Below are 24,304 nucleotides of genomic sequence, written 5' to 3' on the forward strand. Positions count from 1 at the left end.
GCATATTGGGGCCCGATGAATGTAAAAACAAAGAATTACCAGATTTTTTTTTTTTACCTTATTTTTGTTTTTAAGAAAAATAGAGCCACATATGAGGATATTCGTTTAAAATTTTGATAGAACAGTAGCAGTATAATGTCCTCGTAAGTGGATATCAGGCCCATGTAGAGCAAAATTGAGTATTTTGGTCTAAATAACCCAAAATGTGATGTCCACATATGTGGATGCCAGGTCCTAGGAGGTTAAATATCACAAAAGCACCTCACAAAACTTGTGACATGACGTAACCCAGGTAGTGACCTTAGCACACTGGAGCAGTTTGCGTCATGTGATAGAGCGGCTGTTGTGTACGAGACCTGTTGGTGGAGCATTTGGAGCCTCGCTAGTGCTCCAAACTGGCATTTCATCTCCGAGAAAGCTATCCAGAGAAGTAAAGCAGTGTGTAAGTTCATCTCTGAATGTTTGTAAAGCATTCTCACGTTAAGCTTAACGCAATATATGGAGCTCGGACATCTGTGCGTTGCCATGGCTAAGTCTGACTCTACAATGGATACTCAAGTTTTACTTTGAAAAACACTGTGCTTGCAGGCTAAACAGTTCCATTGTTCGAACCCCCCCCCCATGAAAAACACTTTTTTTCATACTTGTGTTAAGTTTTGTATAGAAATTACACAAAATTCAGTCTCAGCTTAAATGTGATAAAAACAGCTCACACTGACATCTTGATAACAGATGAGTGTCATGAAGCTGTGTTTGCATTTGCACTGCTTTACACTCTGGATGTCTTATTTATAGCTTTAAGTATAAAAGGGTCCATTCTACAACCTGTTTTTTTTTAGTTGTTGAATATAAACATTTTTTTTGCTGATACTGCACTTCCTTTTTTCAGAACCAAAGAGTTTTCAAAATCTGCATAAAATTGCGTTTTAAATTAGTTTTTGAATATTAGTTTAAATACTTCGATTTAAAGTTCTGCTAAAAGTTTAAATAAAAAGATCAGTATTGCTGAACTGCGAAATATTTTGGGTGTATTTTTTTGCATACAAGTGTAGTAGAATAACTTTAGTGTTTTGTTTTTTTAAATTTTTGTATGAACTTATTCATTCAACCTGCTCACACAGACATGTGGAGCCAAATACTGTCAATAAGGCCTCTGCAATGTTCTGAAGACAGTTAAACCTGTCAGGTAGTGACGTCCAGCAGGTGAACATGCAGCTCCATGAACACGCACAGCTGTGGATTCCAGCTGCTTCGATGTTGCATTAACTGGCATTAACTCAGCCAGTTAATGCGAGACAAATCCAGCTGCTCATTAAAGCTTTCTGGTTTGATCAGAAAATAAAACATTGGTCCATACACCTGAAAGTCCCAAAAATGCATTGTGTCTCGAGTCTACGGATGTATCCGTGTATCTCCGTGGTGCTGATGCTGTGCTGAGCGGACAGCTCCTGAAGCTTTTGAAGTGTCGGAATGTGGAAAGCTAACAACGTCCCTCTCACCAGTAGGCTAAGTTATTTTTAGCCAATTACAAGTTGAATCTGGTAGTTGGGGTTGTTAGTTAAGATACCGTCATTAAGAAGAGGCACAACTAATGTGTCTATGCGAGCTGATTTGCGATGTGCAACGCTGGCGCGGCCATTTATGTTTTGATGCACCTTCTCAGATTAATTCACTGTGTGTCGTGCCCAGGGCTGGACTGGGACAAAAAAAACCAGCCTGGGCTTGACTAAAGACCGGCCCACCAGGTATTAAAGCCATAAAGCCTTTGAATGAAAACAAACGCTGTTGTGACAGTGATGTACAGTCTTGTTGGTATATGTATGATTTCTATACATTTTACATCAGATAAAAACTTTGGTTGTAAGATTCAGATAATTATTTATTAAAAGCGAGACATTTTAAATGAGAATAAGAAAGAAAAGTATTTCTTTGTGCCCCCCTTTCCCTGTTAATGCCCTACCTGCCCCCCTGGCAACACTTTGCTAGACCCGCCCCTGCACAGTTACCAGCTGTCAGCTACTTAGAAAAGGATCCTGGTGTTATTTGTCTCTCAGAAACAGTTCATAACTTCCCTTCAACTCATTCATGTCACCTAAAAGGTAAACCTGTTTCTCCATCACCAGTTCAGCTCTGATGATTCAGTAACAGCCCGTTCTCACTCCCGAGGCGTAACATGTCGACGTTTTGTCACGTCCCGCGGCGTTCCTGAGGAACGCGAAAGGAGACCTTCGGCGTTCTTATGGTACGCGGCGGGTTATGGCTGGAATCCAGTGCAATGACGCTCCCGCGGTAATAGACGTTCCAGCCCTGTATTCCAGCCCTAACCATAACCTTATTCCTGACCTTAACCAGGACTTTAATGATGTTAAATAGCGTGTTTCTAAGCGATTTGAAGAAAAAGAGCGAACATGTGTAGATTCAGTCCAGACGGTTCTCATATTTCCTCTTTTTCCGAGGTCGTCATTTAGGAACGTGGTGGGTAGCCGAAAACGTAATATGTTGACGATTTGTCATAACTTCTTACCTGAAGTTCAGTTCACCTGACACTCGGACCGGCGGCCGCCTGGGGTCTCTGCTCCTCCTGCCTCCCCTTCCTCTCATCCACCTGCTGGCCTCCACCACTTGTTAATTTTACTGAATCTGTGGAAGCTCCGCGATGCCACCACCAAACAACCGAGTTATTTTTACACACCGACCAGCATCTGGCCAATCCACCACCTTTCCGTGTTTATACCGTTACAAAAAACGTGCCTAGGGTTCAGGGCCGTGCAGAGAGGTTTAAAGGGGCGGGTGCTCAAAGTTAAAAAGGGGCACATTGAACCAGGCTGAATAACAACAACACACATTCATCAAGAATCTAATATGGGAAGGGCAGGGCTGTGTTGATCTGAGACTGTAGACATTAAAAAGTCCACAGGAGAGATGGTAGCTGATTAAACAAGTGTCATGAGATAATAACAAAATGCAAAGATTGGTGACAGCGCTTGGAACCATAAGGCAACAAAAAACTGTGAGAAATAATTTAGGCTCTGCCTGTGAATCACTCTTTGCTTCTCTTCTTCCTTCCATCCCATCATTTCATATATCACTCTCCACTTGCTGTCTATCTGAGAACAAGGCACAACTTGCTATTGCAATAAACTATAATCTAATTATCCACACCTAACAACTCTTGCACTTAATCTATAATAAAATGATGACAGAAAAATGTTATAGCCCTGCCTTTAGTAGCCTCACACAGCTCCTACTGTTTCCTCCTCATGTCCTTACCAGCCATGTCTGCACAATGTTATATCATGAGTAATAATTTAAAATAATCCATATACATAAAACACACACATGCACGCACACACAGGGACATTTTAGACCTTCTTCAGAATACTGTATATACTATGGGCATCATGGTGCTGATCCAGAATCCTTACATTATTATTTATTACTAGAGCTACAATAATAAAGCAATGAGGAGGGGGAAGTAATAAATATGAAATAATGTCATTATGATGATTCCATTTGTTTCACTATCCACTCTGTGCAGGGGCAAAGCTTATTACATGTTTAAACTGTAGAGATACAATCATTTTACTGCTGTAAAATCCAACTTTTGTCTTATTTAAAATATAAATCTAATATAATCTGCTTCTTAATGTATGTTCTTTAAAATACAGCGTGTGTTTTTTAATATATTATAATTATAATAATTATTATGTGGACATGCATATTAGATCGTTTTTTAGTGAAATATAATCCCTCCAGAAAGGCAGGAAAAGCCCTGAAACTTACTTTAAAACTAAATATGTTCCCTAAAACGGTGACAGAGCTACAGACCCATGACAGCCTTACACAGGTAGCCAGCAGCTATGACCAGCACTACTTGTGCAGTTAATAAAAGGACAGGTAATGTTTGTCGCGCTGTTGCACACACAGCACGCTCGTTTGTTTCAGTTCGTCAGTTGCAACAAGACAGCTTACCAACGTGTACGTAATTCCAAATATCAAAGAGAAATTAAAAATACTGCTGTGGAAGAGTTCGGGTCCTAGGAGGTTAAGGGACCGGGTTACATTTTTTATTTCTCCCCGATAGCCGATCCAGTAATTTAGGTCAGGATCGGACGGATACTGATATCGTATGTTGGATAGGTCCATCCCTAGTTATAATTACACATCTGACACCATAACTACCCTACATCACATCACAGACACCCAGTGAGACAGCATAACACACTCAAAGAGTCCATTAAAGTCATTTTCTCTTTTCTTTTCTTTTTCTGTCTGCACATGGTCAGCCAGTCATCCAGAGGTTACCAGCACTTAGCCTAAATATATAGTCAGTCTATGCTGTACATCTCATAGTGTTAAAGTCAAATCAAAATAAGTCATGTTAAGTTGTGTTAAAGGTGTCGTCGTCATGGGTCGGAGGTCTCCTGAAGAAGGGATATCTTTGTGATGGGTATGCATACATGGCTGATTGGGGTCTTAACCAGACCTGGCTTACAAGCCCTTTTTGGTCTAGCGCAGCTCCTTTGACTCTCCCAATGATCCAGGAACCATGAGGTGCAGAGTCATCCAACATGAGGACCACATCTCCAGGAACAAAGTTGTGTTTAATCCTCCCCCATTTCTGGCACTGTTGAAGTTATAGCAAGTGTTCTTTGATCCATTTTTTACAAAACAGATCAGATGTATATTGGAACTGTCTGCATCGTTTTCATGCACTTTTGGAACTGGAACAGACCAGGTGGTAAACATGCGTTGGACTTGAGAAGGAGGAGGTGGTTTGGTGTTAAAGCTTCCAAATCATTTGGATCGGTCGATTCCAGTGTATTGGGTCTACTGTTGAGGATTGACTTGACTTCACAAAGAGCAGTTTGGAGTCCTTCTTTGTTAAATGCTGTGTCTACAGGGTGGAATTAAGGACCTTTCTGATGGAACAAATTAACCGTTCCCATGCTCTGCCATGGTGTGATCCAGTTGGAGGATTAAAGATCAATTTCACTCCCTTCAAGATGGCACATCAGAGATCTTTTTCTGATGCCACTCTCGTCTCAGTTTGCACTCTGCACCAACAAAGTTGGTCCCATTGTCGGAGCACAGGAATTGAACCTGACCTAGTCTTGCAATGAAACGTTGTAAGTCGTTAATGAAAGAATCAGTGTCAAGAGTTGAGGCGACCTCAATATGTACTGCTCTTATCGCCAAACAAGAAAAAATAACTCCATAGCACTTCACAAGACTTATCTCACGCTTCACTTCAAAGAGACCAAAATAGTCCACTCCAACAAAGCTAAATGGGGGTTTCTCAGGGGTCACTCTGCTTTCGAGCAAGTCAGCCATCTGCTGCTGGCTTGCAGCTCCATGAAGCCTTCTGCAGATCACACATCTCAACATAATGCTTCTAATCAAAGCACCAGGAATCCAATATTTCTGATGCAGCTTTGAAGGCATGTGGTTCCTTCCACTATGACCCACCTTTGATGAATATGCTGTAGAATGGGATTCAATTCAATTCAGTTTTATTTATACAGCGCCAAATCACAAAAGTCGCCTCAAGGTACTTTATATTGTAAGGTAAATCGTACAATAATAGATACAGAGAAAAACCCAACAATCATATGACCCCCTATGAGCAACACTTTGGCGACAGTGGGAAGGAAAAACTCCCTTTTAACAGGAAGAAACCTCCGGCAGAACCAGGCTCAGGGAGGGGCGGGGCCATCTGCTGTGATTGGTTGGGGTGAGAGAAGGAAGACAGGATAAAGACATGCTGTGGAAGAGAGACAGAGGTTAATAACAGATATGATTCAATGCAGAGAGGTCTGTTAACACATAGTGAGTGAGAAAGGTGACTGGAAAGGAAAAACTCAATGCATCATGGGAATCCCCGGCAGCCTACGTCTATTGCAGCATAACTAAGGGAGGATTCAGGGTCACCTGGTCCAGCCCTAACTATATGCTTTAGCAAAAAGGAAAGTTTGAAGCCTAATCTTGAAAGTAGAGATAGTGTCTGTCTCCTGAATCCAAACTGGAAGCTGGTTCCACAGAAGAGGGGCCTGAAAACTGAAGGCTCTGCCTCCCATTCTACTTTTAAATACTCTAGGAACAACAAGTAGGCCTGCAGAGCGAGAGCGAAGTGCTCTAATAGGGTGATATGGTACTACAAGGTCATTAAGATAAGATGGGGCCTGATTATTTAAGACCTTGTATGTGAGGAGCAGGATTTTGAATTCGTGAAGCATTTAAGGGAAGCCAAAACAGGAGAAATCTGCTCTCTCTTTCTAGTCCCTGTCAGGACTCTTGCTGCAGCATTTTGGATCAGCTGAAGGCTTTTCAGGGAGTTTTTTGGACATCCTGATAATAATGAATTACAGTCGTCCAGCCTGGAAGTAATAAATGCATGAACTAGTTTTTCAGCGTCACTCTGAGACAGGATATTTCTAACTTTAGAGATGTTGCACAAATGGAAGAAAGCAGTCTTACATATTTGTTTAATATGTGCGTTGACAACACATTCTCACTCCCAAAGCGTAACATTTTACGCTAGGTGACAAATCGTCTGTATGTTACACTTTCGGCCACCCAATATGTCCCTATGTTACACGTTCAGAAAAATGAGGAAACATGAGAACCGTTTGGAATGAATCTACACATGTATGTTTATTTTACTTTAATCGCTTTGGAAAACACTATCTAACATGATTAAGGTTATGGTTAGGGCTGGAATACACAGCTGGAACGTGTATTACTGCCGGGAGCATCAGTCTATTGGATTCCATCCACAACCTGGTGGGTATCATAGAGATGTTGAAGGTTACCTTTCGCGTTCCTGAGGGACGCCTCGGGACCTGACAAATCGTCGGTATGTTGCGCGTTGGGAAAGAGAATGCTCTGGCATTGAAGGACATGTCCTGGTCAAAAATGACTCCAAGGTTCCTCACAGTGTTACTGGAGGCCAAGGTAATGCCATCCAGAGTAAGAATCTGGTTAAGATAAGACTTTATTGATCCCACGATGGAGACATTTTTGCGTTGGGATCAATAAAGTCTTATCTCAAAGTCTTATCTTAGATACCATATTTCTATGATTTTCAGGGCCGCGTAAAATAACCTCAGTTTGATCTGAATTTAGAAGCAGAGAATTAGAGGCCATCCAGGTCTTTATGTCTTTAAGACATTCCTGACAGCTGGATCACAACAGCTGATGAGTCATTTCTGTTACTCCCCCTGTTGAAAACAGTTACAAAAGAAAAAAATGGAAGTTGAATTTGACGTACGTTCATCACCTGGATGCCTCGGCTCGACTTCTCAGCTAAAGAAAGTTTGAAGTGAAATGAACTGAACACGCTCAGTGTGAATGTTCTCAGGAGTAAGAACATTAAAAACATTCCTGGGAGTGTCTCGAAGGCAGAGTCCACCTAACGCTGAGTCTGACTGCTCTCTGAACCTCTGCCAACATCTGGAGAACATCAAGAGATAATGTGGCCATTTCAGTCACATTTTCTGGGTTAATTTAAAAATTGGGTGTACCCTGCCTCTCACCCTATGACAGCTGGGATAGGCTCCAGCGCCCCCCGCGACCCTGAAAAGGATAAGCAGATGCCAATGGATGGATGGAATTTAAAAATTATTTAAAATTATTTAAAATTATATGAATAATAACTGAGCGAACATCCAAACTTCCCCTGCTCCTAACTCAACCTTCTCCCTTGACTTAGGAGCCTTTTTATACTTTAGTCATTCATAAGTCAGAGAGAAGTGGCTTCATAAACAGAACATATTGTTTCAAAGAGCCAGTGTCTAAAGAAAAATTTAAAGGCTTTCAGAAAGCTGGAGAACTATTGCTCAAGAGCACTTCAAAAAATTACAAGAAGGTCTGGCTGCTTGGAAGCAAAATATACAGAAATGAGGGGTGGCTCTGACCTTTGCACAGTACTGTGAGTATATATTTCTAAAAGCAATGCACACATTTACACGTGTGGCGTAGTCACAGCAATAATTTCTGTAATACTTTGCAGGACAGCATCAGGAGCTCATCTTATTTTCCTTTAGCTGGAGCTTACTGCCATGATGTTTTTAGCAATAAAGGCATGAACTTTTTCTAAGCAGATGATTCACTCCTTCATTAATTAATCTCAGGTTATACGGTATTAAATATATTATAGCACCAAATAGAGACCCTACATTAATAAAAAGAAAACAGAAAAGTACCAGAAAAGCTGGTACTTCAGCTTATATCATTACCACAGACCGTATAAAACAGACCCGAGCTTGTACGTCCTAATTGCTTACTGGCTTACGTGAGAATAAATTTAGATGCAGTTTGACCCACTTCAGCCACCAAAAAACACCCCGATCAGAAAACAGCTTACTGTAGATACTCAGACCAGCAGCAGCTTACAAAGACAAAATATTCATATTGAGCAGAGTTCAGTTTACTGAGTCAGCTTCCACAACTGTTCCAGTTTCTCCTGTGTCCCCTTTTGAAAATTAATTGCCCACCCCTTTATAAAAGACGGGCCTGCTGTGACATTACACACCGATTTCATTTCATTCTCATTTTTGTGAACTTTTGCGTTACATTAACAATTATTGAAGTAAAGTTTAAAGGAGAAAACGGTAAAAACTAAAATAAACTGTAGTAGTAGCTTTCAGATAAATGCACTGACGTAAAAAGAAATGTGTTTCTGTTTTTGTGTCGCAGATGGCAGCGATTTTAGAGAAACAGTGGGAAACAGCTCTGACTGAAATCCTTGCAAAGCTGGATGACAAAGAGTACGATAAGATGTGGGAGTTTGTTTCGAAAATCCCAAAACAGAAGAAGACGAAGAAATTAAAAAGAGAGATGCCCCAAAAAATCATTAAGCAATATGGAGTGAACGAGTCTATCCAGAGAATCAAGAACGCAATGAATAAGATAAGGAAAGACCCTGGAGTCCAGGACCTGCTGCGCCCCTTTGTGGACCAACTGAAGAGCAAAGCAGAAGCTGAGAAAAAAGGTGAGTTCACACCATCCCACATAGCAAAATTGGCATGGTCCAGCTCTGGTCCACACAATGTGCTTACACATGGCCCACATACCGCAAAGAATGACGGCCCTTTGGTGGCCCAGATCTGGTTTGCCAAAGGTGGCCCACACATGGGCCAGCACAAGGCCAGTTGCAGACACACTGTTGGTCCTTTGCTGGCCCATGTGTGGATTACCTCTGGCAAACCTGGTCTGGGCCACCAAAGGGCCGTCATTCTTTGCGGTATGTGGGCCATGTGTAAGTTGTGAGCAGCCACGGGCCAGTTGCAGACACACTGCTGGCCCTGTTCTGGCCCAGAACAATTTCAGCTCTGGCCCCAGATGTCAGCTTAATGTGTACCTTAATAAAGCCATGTAATAACAACATGTACATAATAGTGCAAAAGTAACATGACAAAACTCTGTTCAGACAGTGAATGAACAGATTCTTATATAGCACTTTTCTACTCTCCTAGATTACTCAAAGTGCTCTATACAACATGCCACATTCTCCCAGCCACACACTTTCTCTTAACTGAGTGCTGCCTAACTACATTCATACACACAACATGCAGACTGGAGGAGCCAGGGATCGAACCACTAACCTTCCGATCAATAGGTGACCTGCTCTACCGCCTGAGCTACAGCCACCCAGTGCCAAAGATGAGCAAACCCTCACTAGGTTTTGGATAAAGCGTACACTCACAAACTTGTCAAAACTGCATTTGAAACGTTGGCTACCATAGCAGTATAGTATTGCAACATGGCATTTGAGTGTTCTAACTAAAATAGGAACATAAACAGTGGCCTCGTTGCCAGACCTGGCCCACATCTGGTTGACATACACCCTGCCATGACACCAGTCAGTCAGAAGTGCCAGCTTGATGCCGGATCCCGGCCAGGCCTGCTTGCTATGTGGGATGAGGTCTGGTTAATATCAGGCTCCTGCAGAAGGTCTGTGAGTTTCATGATTAATGCAAGTGATCATAGAAAACAAGGTGCTTTTCCAGTTTAATGTGCTAACGTTAGCCAACATTGTTTTAAAATGAGAACGCACTCGGAACTGACACGACTCCCGAGTAGGGATGGGTACCGGTATCTGGTGCCATAATGGCACCAGTTCTGACATAAACGGTAGTAACCAGACCGAAAAGCAGCGCACATTTCGGTGCTTTTTTTTCCTGAGATGTCATACACTTTGCATACCAGCCAATCATTTTACCTTTGCAAGCGTAGTAGGCGGGTCCAGGTATGTACGTTCTTTTAGAGCAGAGCTACAGATTAAAAACACCCAAGGCAAAGCAGTCAAAGTCTGGCTGTACTTCACAGCAAAAGATGCAAACTCAGCAGCCTGCAACAAGTGCTTTAAGCTGATACTGTGATACTGTCAAAGGAGGTAACACCTCAAATCTGATGAAACACCTGGCGACGCATAGCATTTTTTTAAAAGCAGAGAAATGCACCGTATTTGATAGCTTGCTGCGAGACCTCACACCGTGCACATCTACTGCGGGTGTGGTGCCTGTTATCAGACCCGGAGTTAGCAACATCCCCCAAAAACCCGAAGAGGAGAGTCCTGGCCCCTAGCCCTGCCAGTGTAGCAGAAATGATGAGGATGATGATGCAGCAGCAGCCGTTCTTCTCTGCGTGAGGAGCTTCATGTTGTTCGTGTGTAATTTACGTTGAGTAGGCTAACCACTTATTACATTAATGCATGTAAGGTGAACTAGCAAACATCATCGTAGCTACATGCGGCTGTCTTCTTGTTTGATGGCAGATACTCCCTTCACCCTGGCCAAAAATGCTAAAATGACCAAAGAAAAAGAGGGAAACAGCTAAACAAACTTTTTGGACAAAGTTTGTGTTTTTTCCATTGTTTAAGCACTGCTTCCAGCCAAGAGTGATACCATATATGCCCCATAGCTGCAGAAAAGGCTAACATTGTTATCTTTTTACAAAAAAACAGCTGAACATGAGAGGTTTTTGGACCAATTTTGTGTTCTTCATTCTTTACGCACCGTTTGAGCACCGTTTCAAAAGTACCGGTTTGGTACTGGTATCGGATAAAACCTAAACGATACCCATCCCTACTCCCGAGTTCTGACATCCGAGTCTTGAGGTATCTGAAATGCAGCAGCAAACCCTGGTGGGGTTTGCTGCTGCTGTCACCTTGCAGGTGGTCCATAGAGTTATGGATACTCCCTGTAATCATGTTAGATGTTAGCATCCCATGAGCCACACGAATCACCTGGGAGGGATGTCAGGATGGATTCCAGGTGGACTTCAGAAACATCTTCAAGCTTCTAAAATAGAAGAGCAGCTACTTTCAGCTCAGGTGCATCACCTGGATGACTGAGACCCCACACAGACAAAGATCAGTTATACTCCTAAAGCTACTTTGATAGTGGTGACTGTCTGTGACCATCTGTGGAACAATGCATTTTATTCCAAAATAAATAAAAAATTGCACATCATGTAAACCCGTCAGATTTATAGTAATAATAATAATGATAATCTAATAATCTGTGTTGAACTCTGAAACATTTCTTTTAGGAACGAAGAGGAAACTTAGTGAAACTGATTCAAAGGCAGAGGATATGAAATCTGAAGCTGGTGAGTGAACATACTAAAAGCGTGACACTGGGTCTGCTTTAGTGTTAGACACAACCTGCTGAACTGCATCTTGCTGGGATGGTAGACTTGCAAATAACGGCTGAACTGTGCTTGATATTTACCTGTTTGAAGGTGGGGTTATGATGAGATGTGTGTGTTACAGGTAAGAGCAGTGCTGCAAGTGATTCTTTAGATGTAGAGCAAGAGGCTGAAGGCAAAAATGATGGGAAGTTGACAGCAAAAGGTCAGCTCTGTGAAACATGTTAACACTTCCTCCAGTAACAAGAGAACAGTATGAAAACTCACCGTTTTATTTGTTCTTTATAGACGAACCGGGGAGATTGCCTCAAAAGGTAACAGTTATTAAATATGTCAGTTAGGTTAATGAAATATTTCACATCATTTATCAAAGCACCTCCAGCAAACAACCACACATCCATAAACGTTAAGTTTTTCCACACTTCCATCATGACAAACTGAGCATTTACACACAGTTTCTTTTCCAGGACAGGAAAAGCCAGTCATGGGTGAGTGGATTTCTCTTAATTTCCTTTAAGTAAAACAACAGGAAATATTTTTCCTTAGACCTGATCACTAGATCAGGAATGAAAAATAAACTCCTTTATTTTGGTGCACTTCCTGTTCAGTGTTACCTGAATCCTGTTTAAACATTACAACTTTTAGTGGGGCTCTCTGTCATAGCAAGGCAGTGGTGGAAATAAAACCATGCAACATCCATGTATTTACAAAGGTAACAACCAGGTAATAGTGTAGTGACTTTTAGCTGACTAATGTTAGAATGAATTCTGTTTGATGGGACAACAGAGCTGTTAATGTGTGAACAAATATAAAGATCAGTAATAGAGTAATATTTTGGTCAAAACCTGCTAGGCCACTATCAGGGCTATTACTTTTGTCTCTCCATCTGTGTTCAGAGAATATCCATTGGCGAACTAAAGGCCAGTGGTAACCCTGGAAACAAAGCAATTGGTGGCAAAATCGTGCAGAAATCTGGTCTGCGTACATATCAAACCAGAAACAAGGAGAAAAAGTTTTTCTTTAACCTGGGGGTGGCCGATGAAACAGCCAGTATTAAAGTGATGGTGTATGGAAGAGAGCGCTATCAAGAAATCCAGGAGAAGAGCTGCTACCTGTTCAGAGAGGTCATCGTGGAGGGAAATGACATTAAAGTGACCAAATTAAGCAAAGTATCGAAGACACCACAGATTGATGTTCCTGAGAATCTGGAGATGGAAGCTCGGATGCTCATTGATACTCAAGTTTGCTCCATCGAACAGGCCAAGAGATCAGCGGACAAGACATTAGTGAGTGTTGAAGGAAAAGTAACAGAGGTAAGTGTGAACAGATATTCTGCAGAACATTTGGGCAGCCATTTCCTCACAAGCTCAGAGGGGTGTGCTATGAAGCCAGATTAATGTGTTAGTGAGGTCAGCTGAGCCTGAAGTCTGAGTTTTCAGTGTCACAACAGTGGTTGTATTTTTACTGGGATGAAGCACTATCGCTAAATTATGCTGAACACATCACCTGGTCTGGAGCAGCTGATGTTCAGAGTGTCGGTTTACAGTAACTGGAAGCTCCGTGTTTTCTTTACAGTATGTTTAATGTGTGATGAAGTTACGGCAGCAGATTGCATGTATTCATATTCACATGGTGATGCATTAAATGTATAAATGTTTTATTTTGTTCACTGCTGATGGAACACTTAGAAACTGACCAGTTACAGTTTTATATTTATTACCTAAAATTCCTGTTTAAACAAGAAAATTCCTCCCAGTCTGATCTGGTAACAGCCTGAAGAGATTCCCAAGTCTCATTTGACTTTAAACTGTGTGTAGTTTCAAGTCTTGGAGCTCTACTGTGCAGCTGTCACATTATAAACAGGAGCACTGAGTGGTGATATAAATATATTAATACATATGTGCCTCTTTTACTCTTCTGTGTGATTGTGATGATCAAATCACCTGAATGATGATTTTCTGAAGCATTACCTTTGTCTGATTTGTGGCAACAGTTTATTGTAAGGCAAAGACGCTACAATACTACAGAGAAAACCTCAACAATCAGGTGACCTCCTCAAAGTAAACACCTGCTCAGTGTGACAGTAAAAACTCCCCTTTGACAGGAAGAAACCTCTGTGACTCAGGGAGGGGCGGCCATCTATTGTAACCGGCTGGGGGTGAGGGGAGGAAGTAGGTGGTGCTTGATCCATTTTGTGCAGAAGAGTCACATGAGGTATTAATCACGTGTGTTTACCTAAGTATGCACGGAGCTCGAGGCGGAGAGGCAGAGTTAACAGTTGTGATACCTGTTATCACAGACTGGTTTTTCTGGCTTTATTGAGCCAGCAAACAAAAAGAAAGCCTGACTGTGGTCATGTTTAGTGTTTAGACTTATTATTAGAGTCCAGAAGTTTGGATTGTTGAAATATGATGAGCTTTAAATTCCTTTTAAACTTGAACCGAGTGAAGAGAAGACCTGTCGATATCTCCAGCTCAGCTTAAACTACAGCGGGCTGATGAGCTGTGTGGATCTTCTGAAAGATCGACTCACCTTCACAGCAGGACCTCTGTACAGTCACTTTTCCAACGATAAGTTCAGCTGCTGTTAACTGATTAGTTAGAGCTTCAACCTTTCATCTAAATATGTTCACTTCCATCTCTAACAAACAAACAACACATAAACCAAACAGTTAAAGTCCATCTTTCAGATTCAGTCTGTGATCACCGATTATGGGATTTGAGTCTCTGTATCCTGAGTTGTTCACATGTTGTTGCTTTGTTCAGATCGGCTCCGTTGAAAACATCAAAGTGAAGAACAGACGAGGAAAGAAAGACAAGCAAGATTTTAAACTTGAAGACGACACTGGTTCAATCAGGATCACCTTGTGGGGTGAAGACATCAAGCATCTCAGAGTATCATGTGGAGACGTTGCCAGGGTGACCAACGTAAAGACCAGTCACTTCCAGGATTCAGTATCGCTGAACTCAACAGATTCCACCAAAATTTTAAAGGTAGCTGCTGTTTTTAATCCAGGCAGCGTGTGACACACAGACTGCAGTAACACGGGTATCTTTGATGACTCTCTCAGCTCTGTACAACTCTGTTTAACCCCCCACACTCTTATTCTGAGAGTTTATTTTCCACTAACCAGCAGGTCATCAGCAGGATTAGAGACTCACTGAAGGCAGCCAGTCATATTTCTCTGTCATTTACTTAAAAGCAACACTCAGAAAGAATCTGGTCCTGGTCTTAATGGCAGTGTGGGGTTCTTCTGAACCAGTCATCGATGCCTCGTGAGCTCTCTGTGGTTCTGAAAGTCGGGCTACCTGTCGACCTGTTTAGCTTTTTAGCTGTTTATGAGATTCTCAGCCTGTCCTGATGTTTGTGTGCAGGTTCAGAGTGCTGCAGTCCAGAGCGTCACCATCGAGATTATCGGGATCATAAGAGCCAGCGGGACGCAGACTGAGTTGGAGGCGGAGCTCAGCCATAACAATGAGGTGCAGCAGTTTGAGGTGGCTTCATCCCTGCTGGCAGGAGCGTTGGGTGTCAGCCTGGGGGGCGGCTTTGAGGACAGGCTGCTGGATAAAATGCCGTTCTCAGCAGATGTAGAAATCAAAGGAAACCAGATCATCAAAATTAAATCCGTCAAATAGAAGCAAAGATGGCGTCCACTGTTCAGGCTGGGCTGCAGCCACATGATTCATCTATTTTTACAAAAGTTGTTTTTTTAAACTGAATATTTTTAATATGATTCCTTAAATCTGTCATTTAACGTAGAGGACATTTCTAATTATATGATGTCAGTTATTCTTTCTTTCTGTGTTTCTTGCAAATGAGTTTTTTCTGTTTTTATTCTGGTTTGAGCAGAATATTCATAATCATCATCAGTCCTGGAAGCTCAGGAATTCCCGTGACTACACCACCTGGTGCTGGGAACGTATCCATTGGAATAAAAAGTCAAATCTGGAACTTAAGAATAAAAATAATAATCCATCTCTGAAAAAAAAAAAGTGATTAATGGTTTTATGCTGAATATTTGTGTATTTGTACTATTACCTGAGAGTAGCTGAGAGCATGGAGAGGACCAGTCATTATATGAAACTTTATCAAAGTATGTAATGGCTGACATTTTATGCAGTTCAAATATTTCATTGTTATGGTACTTTATGTATTATGGCTGAAAATGTTTGGTTCTATAGTCATTATGATTTTGAAGATTTAAAAATAAATCTCATAGATATTATCACTAGAATAATATAGATCAAGCTACTCAGAAGCATATAAATCATTAAAATCTTACATTCAATTCAAATTCTCGCGCAGCTGTAATACATCCATATGAAAGTATCTACTTCTGCCTGAAAATCAAACCCTGTCTTTTCTATACTGCGTTTTTTTCTGATTAAATGTTCTGATTTTGTCTGATTGCAACTTGTTGTCAGATTTCTTACCATTGGAAAGTGTACACTTAAACATGTTTTAAAGGTCTTCTTGTGCAAAAAAATAACAAGGCTGAAGCTCCAGCTGTTGTATGCAGGCAGTGTAAGAGCAGAACTCTTCAAACAGCTCGTCCTGTTTTTCTCGTTTTTGTTCCAGACCGTTTCTCACATCTGTAACATGGCGCCATTTTATCAATTTAATTGAAAGTATCTTAACGTTTAGCATCTAACACTACATTTATGATGTAGTTGTGTCACACTAACATCACTTTTCTGTTCAACGCCTGCTGCTTTGCCTCAGCCTTCCACTCAGACATGAGGAGTCAGAGAGTAATGGTAAATGGTCTGTATTTGTATAGCGCTTTACTTTAATCTAGTATGTGCCTTGTGCTGCTCGTCACTCTGGTTCTCAGGCAGTCTGGCGGATAGAAGGCTGCAGAACTTTATTTAAGGTAGTACCTGCCAGCTGTAATGATCTGGGGAGCTTCTGGCAGAGGTGTAGCTTGCTACCGGGCAACTGTTTGGGGCCCTCAGGCCAGTGACAGTATGTCCCTGACTCCACCCTCTCACTTTGTAAGTGGCATGTTTGATTTTGTTTAAACAAATCTAAACACGACAGCAGCTGAAGAGGATCTCTGTGAGTGACAAAAGAAGAAGAAAATAGAGGAAGAGGGGAAAAGCAGGGCAGCAGTGAGTAGAGTAGATAAGGATAAATGACTAAAGGAGAAACATCTGAATAATTTCACATTATTTCTTTAACTTTAGTTAGTTTTGAAGAGCAGCCCAGCATGTCCAGCTCAGGTCACTGTGACAAGTCCAGTGTGATTCTCTGTTTTGTTTGTCAAAATTTCTGAAGAAAGTTTTGCTGTCTAGTTATTCTTCTACTTTTTCTGCTGCTGCCTGAAATTTTGCCACAAAACTTGTCCCGCAGCTTTGAGAAAACCTTCACATGTTATATTGTTTCGTGCGGCTCGACCGGGAATGGTGTGTTATGACGTTTGGTAGCAATTGTCCAAGGTTTTCGTGAAATTCCCAAAAACCTAACAAATTTCTCCGCATTCGTTTGAATGGGGAAGTGTCTAAAAAGGCTTTGGAGCACTACCTTTCCTCCATCAATCATTTACGATTTTCACACATATGCCATCAAAGCACAGCCTCCTCAATCTCTATCTCCATTATGTTAAAATGGCTCCCAAATGTCAGCTAAAACACTGTCATCACGTCCATGTAATAAACTACAAACATGAAAACTGAGTATTTTGAAGCCTGGAAGTTCCTTCATGAAAACCTCTGCTGACATCTGGTTGAATACAGTTGTATTCATTCACAAAGAGCAGCAGGTCAACTGATCACACTGTGCACACTAAGAAAATCTACTGGAGCTCTCAATAGAAACAACTGATTTTAGGCATCCCCCACCTGCCAAATCCACTTTCTCTTCCCTACTCATTTACCTGTTTAGAGGCAGGGTCACCTTCTACAATTTAGGTTTTGGTTTTGGTTTTTTTGAAAAAAAAATTCTCTTTTTCTTAGCTTGAATAACGTAAGTAGAACATCAGCAAAGTCTATTTATTAGTATTGAATTTAGATTGCAAAACAGTTTGTAATTCCATCTACAAATGTCATTTTATTATTACATTAATATAGCACAAGGATCCATTAGCTTTGCACAAAAATGGTTTATGGAATTGTCATTCATGAAGCTGCTTTTATGTTCTTAGTACAGAGCCGGTACTTTTTCACTTTTACTTGAGCAAAAAAGTTTAAGAAGTACTTCAACTTTTACTGAAGTATTTTTTTTAACACTGATGCAGTGTTACGACCACCTGAAAAAATGGCAAAAAAATCCTATTTTTCATGGTTGGATCTTAACAAGGTTCCAAGTAACCCTTCAACATGCAACAAGAAGAAATGGGAGTGAGAATAAACATTTTTTGCGAATGCAATTTATTGAAAACAACGCTTGAACTGAAACAGGCTGTTATACAGCAGATCAAATGTTTGCAGCCCTACCAGGGGAACACGCAGGATGGTCCAAATGATGTTATTCTCCTGGAAGAAGTCACTTAAGCTGCAGCATTGTGTACTGTAGCGTTGTCCTGTTACCACACAGACGAGGGCCCTCAGTCATGGTCTCTGCAAAATCTGGATATAGCCAGCAGCTGTTTGACGCCCCTACACCTCCTGAAGCTCCGTTGTTCCACTGAAGGAAAAAGCACCCCAGACCATTATGGCGCCCCCTCCAATGTAGCGCGTAGAAAACATCTCAGGTCAGATCTGCTTGTCATGTCAGTAACGTTGGAAACCATCAGGACCATCAAGGTTACATTTGTTCTCATCAGAGAATAAAACTTTCTTCCACCTTTCAGTGTCCAGTGTTTGGTGCTCTGTCAGTCCAAACAGACTGTGGCGTTCTGTGGAGACGAGGCCTTTGAAGATGTTTTTTGTTTTTGAAGCCCTTCAGTCTCAGATGCTGTCTGATGGCTATGGAGCTGCAGTCGCACCAGTAACGGCCTTAATTTGCGTCGAGGATCATCCAGTGTCTTGACAGACAGCCAGTTGGATCCTCTGGCTCAGTGCGGGTTAAATTTCTTTGGGGTCTTCCACTTGACTTTTTTGTTCCATAACCCTCAGGATCATTTAAGAAAATCCAAATGACTGTCTTACTGCGCCCCACCTCAGCAGCCATGGTGCGCTGCGAGAGACCCTGATTATGCAGTTCAACAACCTGACCACATTCAATAAGGGCCAGTTTTGCCTTTGGCATCAGAACATCATGACAGTGTGACTACCTGACAGAAAATGACAATGAATCCTCATTTGTGCACAGATTTGGCCTTCTAAAGGCATGTGTTCCTAAACAGTTTACTAGGCTGTAAAACAGCCTGTTTCAGTTTAAGCGTTGTTTTCAATAAATTGCATGCTCAAAAAGTGTTTTGTCTCACTCCCCTTTCTTTTTGTTGCATGTTGAAGCTCGATTTGTAACCTTGTTAAGATCCAACCATGCAAACTATGCGATTAGGACTGTATCTGTACTTCTACTTAAGTACAGAATGTCTGTATTTTTGCAACCTCTGGTGACGGCAAAATAGGGAGAGACACTAAAGTGCATTTCACACAAGCTTCCATGGTAACTACTCACCTGGCAGTGCATTATAAGCAGAAAAAGCCCGTGAGTCAAAGCCAGCTTTGGGCAAACAGCAGTCTTCTTTTGTTTTTTTTGTTTTTTTTTTAAACATGATCAGTAAAAAAGTCACCAAAAGCATCTGAAGATTCATTCAGAGCTGTGAACATAAAAGAAGTAATAAATACAATAAAATAAATACAATTTTATTTATATAGCACCTTTCTAGACAGAATCACAAAGTGCTGCACATAAGATAACAAATAATAAAAAGGTAAAACAGACAGTATAAAACAGGCAGAAATTTAACCAAAAACAGGTGAGTTTTGAGTTGTTTTTTAAAAAAAACAGCTGCTGAGTCCACAGTTCTTAATGTTTGGGGGAGAGAGTTCCACAGTCTCGGGGCCACGGTGGCAAAAGCTCTGTCACCCTTAGTTCTCATCTTAGTATTTTTTATAGCAAGTAAGCCCTGATCAGATGACCTCAGGGACCTGCTAGGGACGCCGGGCTGTAGCAGATCAGAGATGTAGGCTGGTGCCAGTCCATACAAGGCTCTAAATGTCAAGACCAGGATCTTAAAATGTACTCTAAATTCAACAGGAAGCCAGTGTAGCTGAAATAGCAATGGTGTCACATGTGAGTACTTGGAGGATTTTGTCAGGAGCCTAGCTGCAGCGTTTTGCACAACCTGCAGACGATCCAGAGAACCTTTGCTTAGACACATTAACAAAGAGTTACAATAATCCAAGCATGAGGAAATAAATGCATGTATAGCTATCTCCAGTTCAGGGCAAGTTAAAATAGGGCTTAACTTAGCCACATTTCTTAAGTGATAAAAACAAGACCGAACCAGAGATTTCACACGCCCATCCAATGTGAGAGTCGGGTCAAAAGTGACACCTAAATTCCTGATAGAGGATTTAACATACACTGAGAGAGGACCGAGGGCTTTCACTATCTGGGATAAAAATCTGTCCGAAGGACTTCAGTTTTCCCCTCGTTGAGTTGGAGGAAATTTGCAGCCATCCAACATTTGATAGAATCTAAGCAATCATTTAGAAGCTGAAGCTTAGATAAATCCTCGGGCTTAAAAGAAACGTACAACTGAATATCATCAGCATAACAGTGATAAGAAATGTCCTCAAAAGAGCCCATTATGTGCTGGAGGGGGAGAAGACATTAAGAACAATAAAGGCCCCAAAACCGAACCCTGAGGGACACCATAAGTAAGGGAGGTAGAGGATGACCTAAAACCGGAGACCACCACAGAAAAAGATCGGTTACGTAGATATGAGGAGAACCACTCCAAGGCAGTACCCGATACACCAACCCAATGTTTAAGCCTTTCGAAGAGAATGTGATGGTCAACAGTGTCAAAAGCTGATGTGAGGTCCAACATAAGGAGGACCAAGCATTTTCCTGCATCATTACTCATCAAAATGTCACTACAGACCCAAAGAAGAGCTGTTTCTGTGGAGTGAGCTCATGGAAAGCCGGACTGAAACTTATCAAAATGCTATGTTTGTCCAGAGCAGCTATAAGTTTCTTAGGCACAACCTTTTCTAGAAGCTTAGTGATTAACGGTACTTTGGAGATTGGTCTGTAGCTGCTCCAAACAGACGGGTCTAGCTGAGGTCTTTTTTAAAGCGGGAGAATAGCAGCATTTTTAAAATAAACTGGAACTATACCAGACGCCAGTAAAGAGTTGATTAGAGTGAGCACAGATGGACCAATAACCTGGAAGACATTCTTGAATAATGATGCAGGTACAGTGTCAAGAGGACAAGAGGATGCTTTCACTGAATTCACTAGTTTTACCAGCTCAGGTAGTGAAACAGGAGAGAAAGTATCCAAGATGACAGGGCAAGAAAACCTGTTTGATAGAGAGGTTTTTAAAGGCGCCATAATGATAATTGCAAAGACTCCGTTCAAAGGCCAGAAGAAGGGTCCTGTTGTCATCTCCACACACTCTGATGTGCAACTGCAACGCTTCAGTCCTGGTCATCACTCGGGTCCGGTGTGAGGATTTTTTCATATTTCAGAAAGACATGAAAAGCCTGTGAGATACACGGATACTGTTAATCTGCTTTTTTGGCTTGCTACTTCTTTTCTTCCCTGGTCAAGTTTCCTCAGATTTTTTAAGGACACACTGCACACTATGCTGAGATATGCCAGGTTTTGGATTATTAGCTCTTTGTGAATCACCTAGTTGGTGCAAAAATACTGTTTCATGTTAAAATTTGTTATTTTGCCATTTTCACTGTTTCAACTAAAGAAATGACAACAAATTACAATTTTTGTGATAACCTGCTAGCAACGAAGAGCCTAAAGATTCAGCTTAAAACTGGTTCTTTATTAAGGACTCTTATGTGCAGGGAATACTGGTTCTTCCCTCGAGTTGAGTTTTTTTTTTTTTTTTTTCTCCCCCCAGTTCAGTGAGGTAAACTTTTTTAAAACAAAACAAAGCATTCCTCTGAAAATGGTCAGGTACAAGGAAAAAACCCCTGGGGAATTATTGCTACAGACCATTTTAAAAAAATTAAAAGAAGGTCCAGTTCACATAGTTCAGTGTTCTAAGCCACACTTCTAGAAACAGGTTTTGAGCTTGGAAAGAATCTCAGGGCTTCAATGGTCAGTTCCAGCAATAACATTGTAAAAAGTTTTATTCAGTACTTTCTCAACTCAGCAGAGACATGATTAGATAATGGCGGTCAGGTGTGTGAGTCAGCCTCTCCTGACACCACTGCTCCACCCCTCACCTGCAGTGGAGCCACAAAAAAGAAAAAAGAAAAAAAAGAAGCAAAAACATGAAAATTGCAAATATGAGTGTGAACAGGTGTCTGTCACTCTGTTAGCCCTGTGTCAGACTGGTGACCTGTCCAGGTGTGTCCCACCTCTCGCCCCATGTTGGCTGGGATAAGGCTCCAGCTCCCCTGATGAGGATAAACTGAAGATCACTGATTGATGGACGGCCTACAATTTTTTTTTATAATTTTTTCCTAAACTTGATATGTTTAGATGATCCATAGCCTTCCCTTTGGATTATATGCCAGTATCATTTAGGGATGTCACTATAACATTTTTTTTGAGTATTATACAAAACAAACCAAAATGTATATAAATAAATTTTTTCTTAATAAAACTTTGGTATATAGACAAAAGTAAAATTTAACTTTAAGAGCAAACAGTCTAAGTGTCGAATTATTATTATTATTATTCATTGAAAACCATCTATTGACATATTCAACCTTTAAAATCTCTGTTCAACTTTTTAAAATGTAATTTTCAGGGAAGAAGAGGAAACGTGGTGAAGGTGATTCAAAATCAGCCGACGGAGCCTGAAGTCGGTACGTAAAAACACCTAAAGGGGTCACAGTGGGTCCGCTGTGGTTTTAGACACTTTCAGTGTGCGTTGGAGCTTTCATGAGATAAGAAGTCTACCATTACCTCCCGTCATGAGCTCTGGGCCGGGGCCAGTGAACTCCTCCCCAGGCTCGCCTCTTGGGGAGTAAATTACATTTAAACAGCAGAAACTCATTTGACCTTTGAAAGTTTACCTCAAAACAAAAGTAACAGTTTCTTCTTTTAAAGGAAAAGCTTCCAGCCTGACAAGGTAAGAGTGAAATCACATTCATCCAGACAGACACATCTGTTAGAGCAAAGAAGTGGAATATCCTCCATGGCCCAGTCACTCACTGATCTTAACCCGAGTTTAGTCTTCACTTGTTGAACAAAGGCCACCAAACAAACAGCAGCTGAGAGCTGCCCTGGCAGAGCGAAAGGAGGAAACCCAGCATACGAAGAAGAGTTCAAGACTTCAGGCTGTCATCGCCAACAAAGGGTTTTCCACCAAGTATTAGAAATGAACATTTTACTTTTACTTATTTGTCGATGACTTTTGCGCCCCTGAAATTAAGGGATTGTGTTTAAAAAAAAAGAAAAATCAAAGCTGTAAGTCTGCACTTCAACGGCATTGGAGTCGTTTCATTTAGACGTCACTGCAGCGATGTACAGAACCAAAATGAGAAAAAAAGTTAAATATTTTTGGACCAGACTGTATACCCAGCACTGGCAAGGTGACGCCATGGCAACCATTTATTATTTTTTCTTTTTACTGCCCGTTTTCTTTCCCTGCACATGATCTGGTGTTTTAATGTTTGTGCTGGTGTTCTCAGACTGTTCCTGCTCTCATATCTAAACCTTAGAGGTCAGTTTTAGAGCCCTCCCCGTCAACCAAAATATTTCCAATCTTATATCCTGTGAGGGCCTTTTTTAAAATTCTGGCTCATTACAGGATCATGGTTTTATTTTGGCGGGGCTGCAGGAATAAGTTTATGCCTTAATATTAAAAACAAACTGGTCTGAGTGCCAGGTTAGCTCATGGTGTGAGCAGATCACCGTTTACCACAGAAGGTGAATGCAGCTGTCCGGGTTGGATTCAAACCTGCGGCCCTTTGCCGTCGGCTCTCTGCCATCAGATCCAATAAAAGGCAACAACTGTCTCAAAAGATAAACCAGAGTGCCCGCTTGGCTTTCCCCTCAAACGCTGTTCTGGTTTAAATATCTGACAACTGAAATATCTGATCTGCCAGCTCATCTTTTAACTTTGTGATGGTGGTTTGTTCAGGCTGCACTTGGTGGACCATCGAAGCCCAAAAAGAATAAGCGATCCAGCTCCAGAGGCAGCTCCAGCTGCTGGAACTTCAAAGGCAGCAGCTGCTTCCAGCCTCAAAGTCATGTCAACTCGTTTGTACATTTTTCCTGTCTGAAACAATAAAGCTCAGTTTTTCTGGTCATGGTTTAATTTGAAGGTTGGTTTGTGGGTCATTCTTCAGAGGCGCCATCACCTGACCAACCACACGCAAGCTCAGGACAAACAGTGCTCCTCACAGGGACCAATAAAGAACGAGCTCTGTGGTGAGTTCAGGTTCCACGGAGGACGTCAGGGGACGCTCGTGACGGGGACGCTCGTGACGGGGACGCTCTGACAGGCATTAAACCCGCAACTCCGGTTCTGCTGTGGCTTTAATGTCTGTTTCTGACCTGTGCAGGTGAAGCAGCTTCACCCCGTGTGTCTGCTGGTTTGTTTTTAAGCTAGCTTTGTTAG

General features: G+C 41.5%; 1 protein-coding gene across 1 annotated transcript in view; it reads left to right on the top strand.

Annotated features, from left to right (window-relative positions):
• LOC102299698 overlaps nt 1-17,477 on the top strand; it is a 32,580-nt gene extending 15,103 nt beyond the window's left edge. Inside the window, exons 2-9 of the mRNA XM_005951815.3 lie at nt 8,698-8,992; nt 11,554-11,613; nt 11,777-11,857; nt 11,941-11,966; nt 12,120-12,140; nt 12,549-12,965; nt 14,418-14,645; nt 15,027-17,477. Of these exons, the coding sequence (XP_005951877.1) occupies nt 8,698-8,992; nt 11,554-11,613; nt 11,777-11,857; nt 11,941-11,966; nt 12,120-12,140; nt 12,549-12,965; nt 14,418-14,645; nt 15,027-15,287 (1,389 nt within the window). The 3' untranslated portion in view covers nt 15,288-17,477. The remainder of the gene's footprint in view (nt 1-8,697; nt 8,993-11,553; nt 11,614-11,776; nt 11,858-11,940; nt 11,967-12,119; nt 12,141-12,548; nt 12,966-14,417; nt 14,646-15,026) is intronic.
• Nucleotides 17,478-24,304: the final 6,827 nt, after the last annotated feature.

The sequence above is a fragment of the Haplochromis burtoni genome, unplaced genomic scaffold (genome assembly GCF_018398535.1).
Source record: "Haplochromis burtoni strain Fernald_Lab_line unplaced genomic scaffold, NCSU_Asbu1 Contig_1130, whole genome shotgun sequence".
Classification (NCBI taxonomy): Eukaryota; Metazoa; Chordata; class Actinopteri; order Cichliformes; family Cichlidae; genus Haplochromis; species Haplochromis burtoni.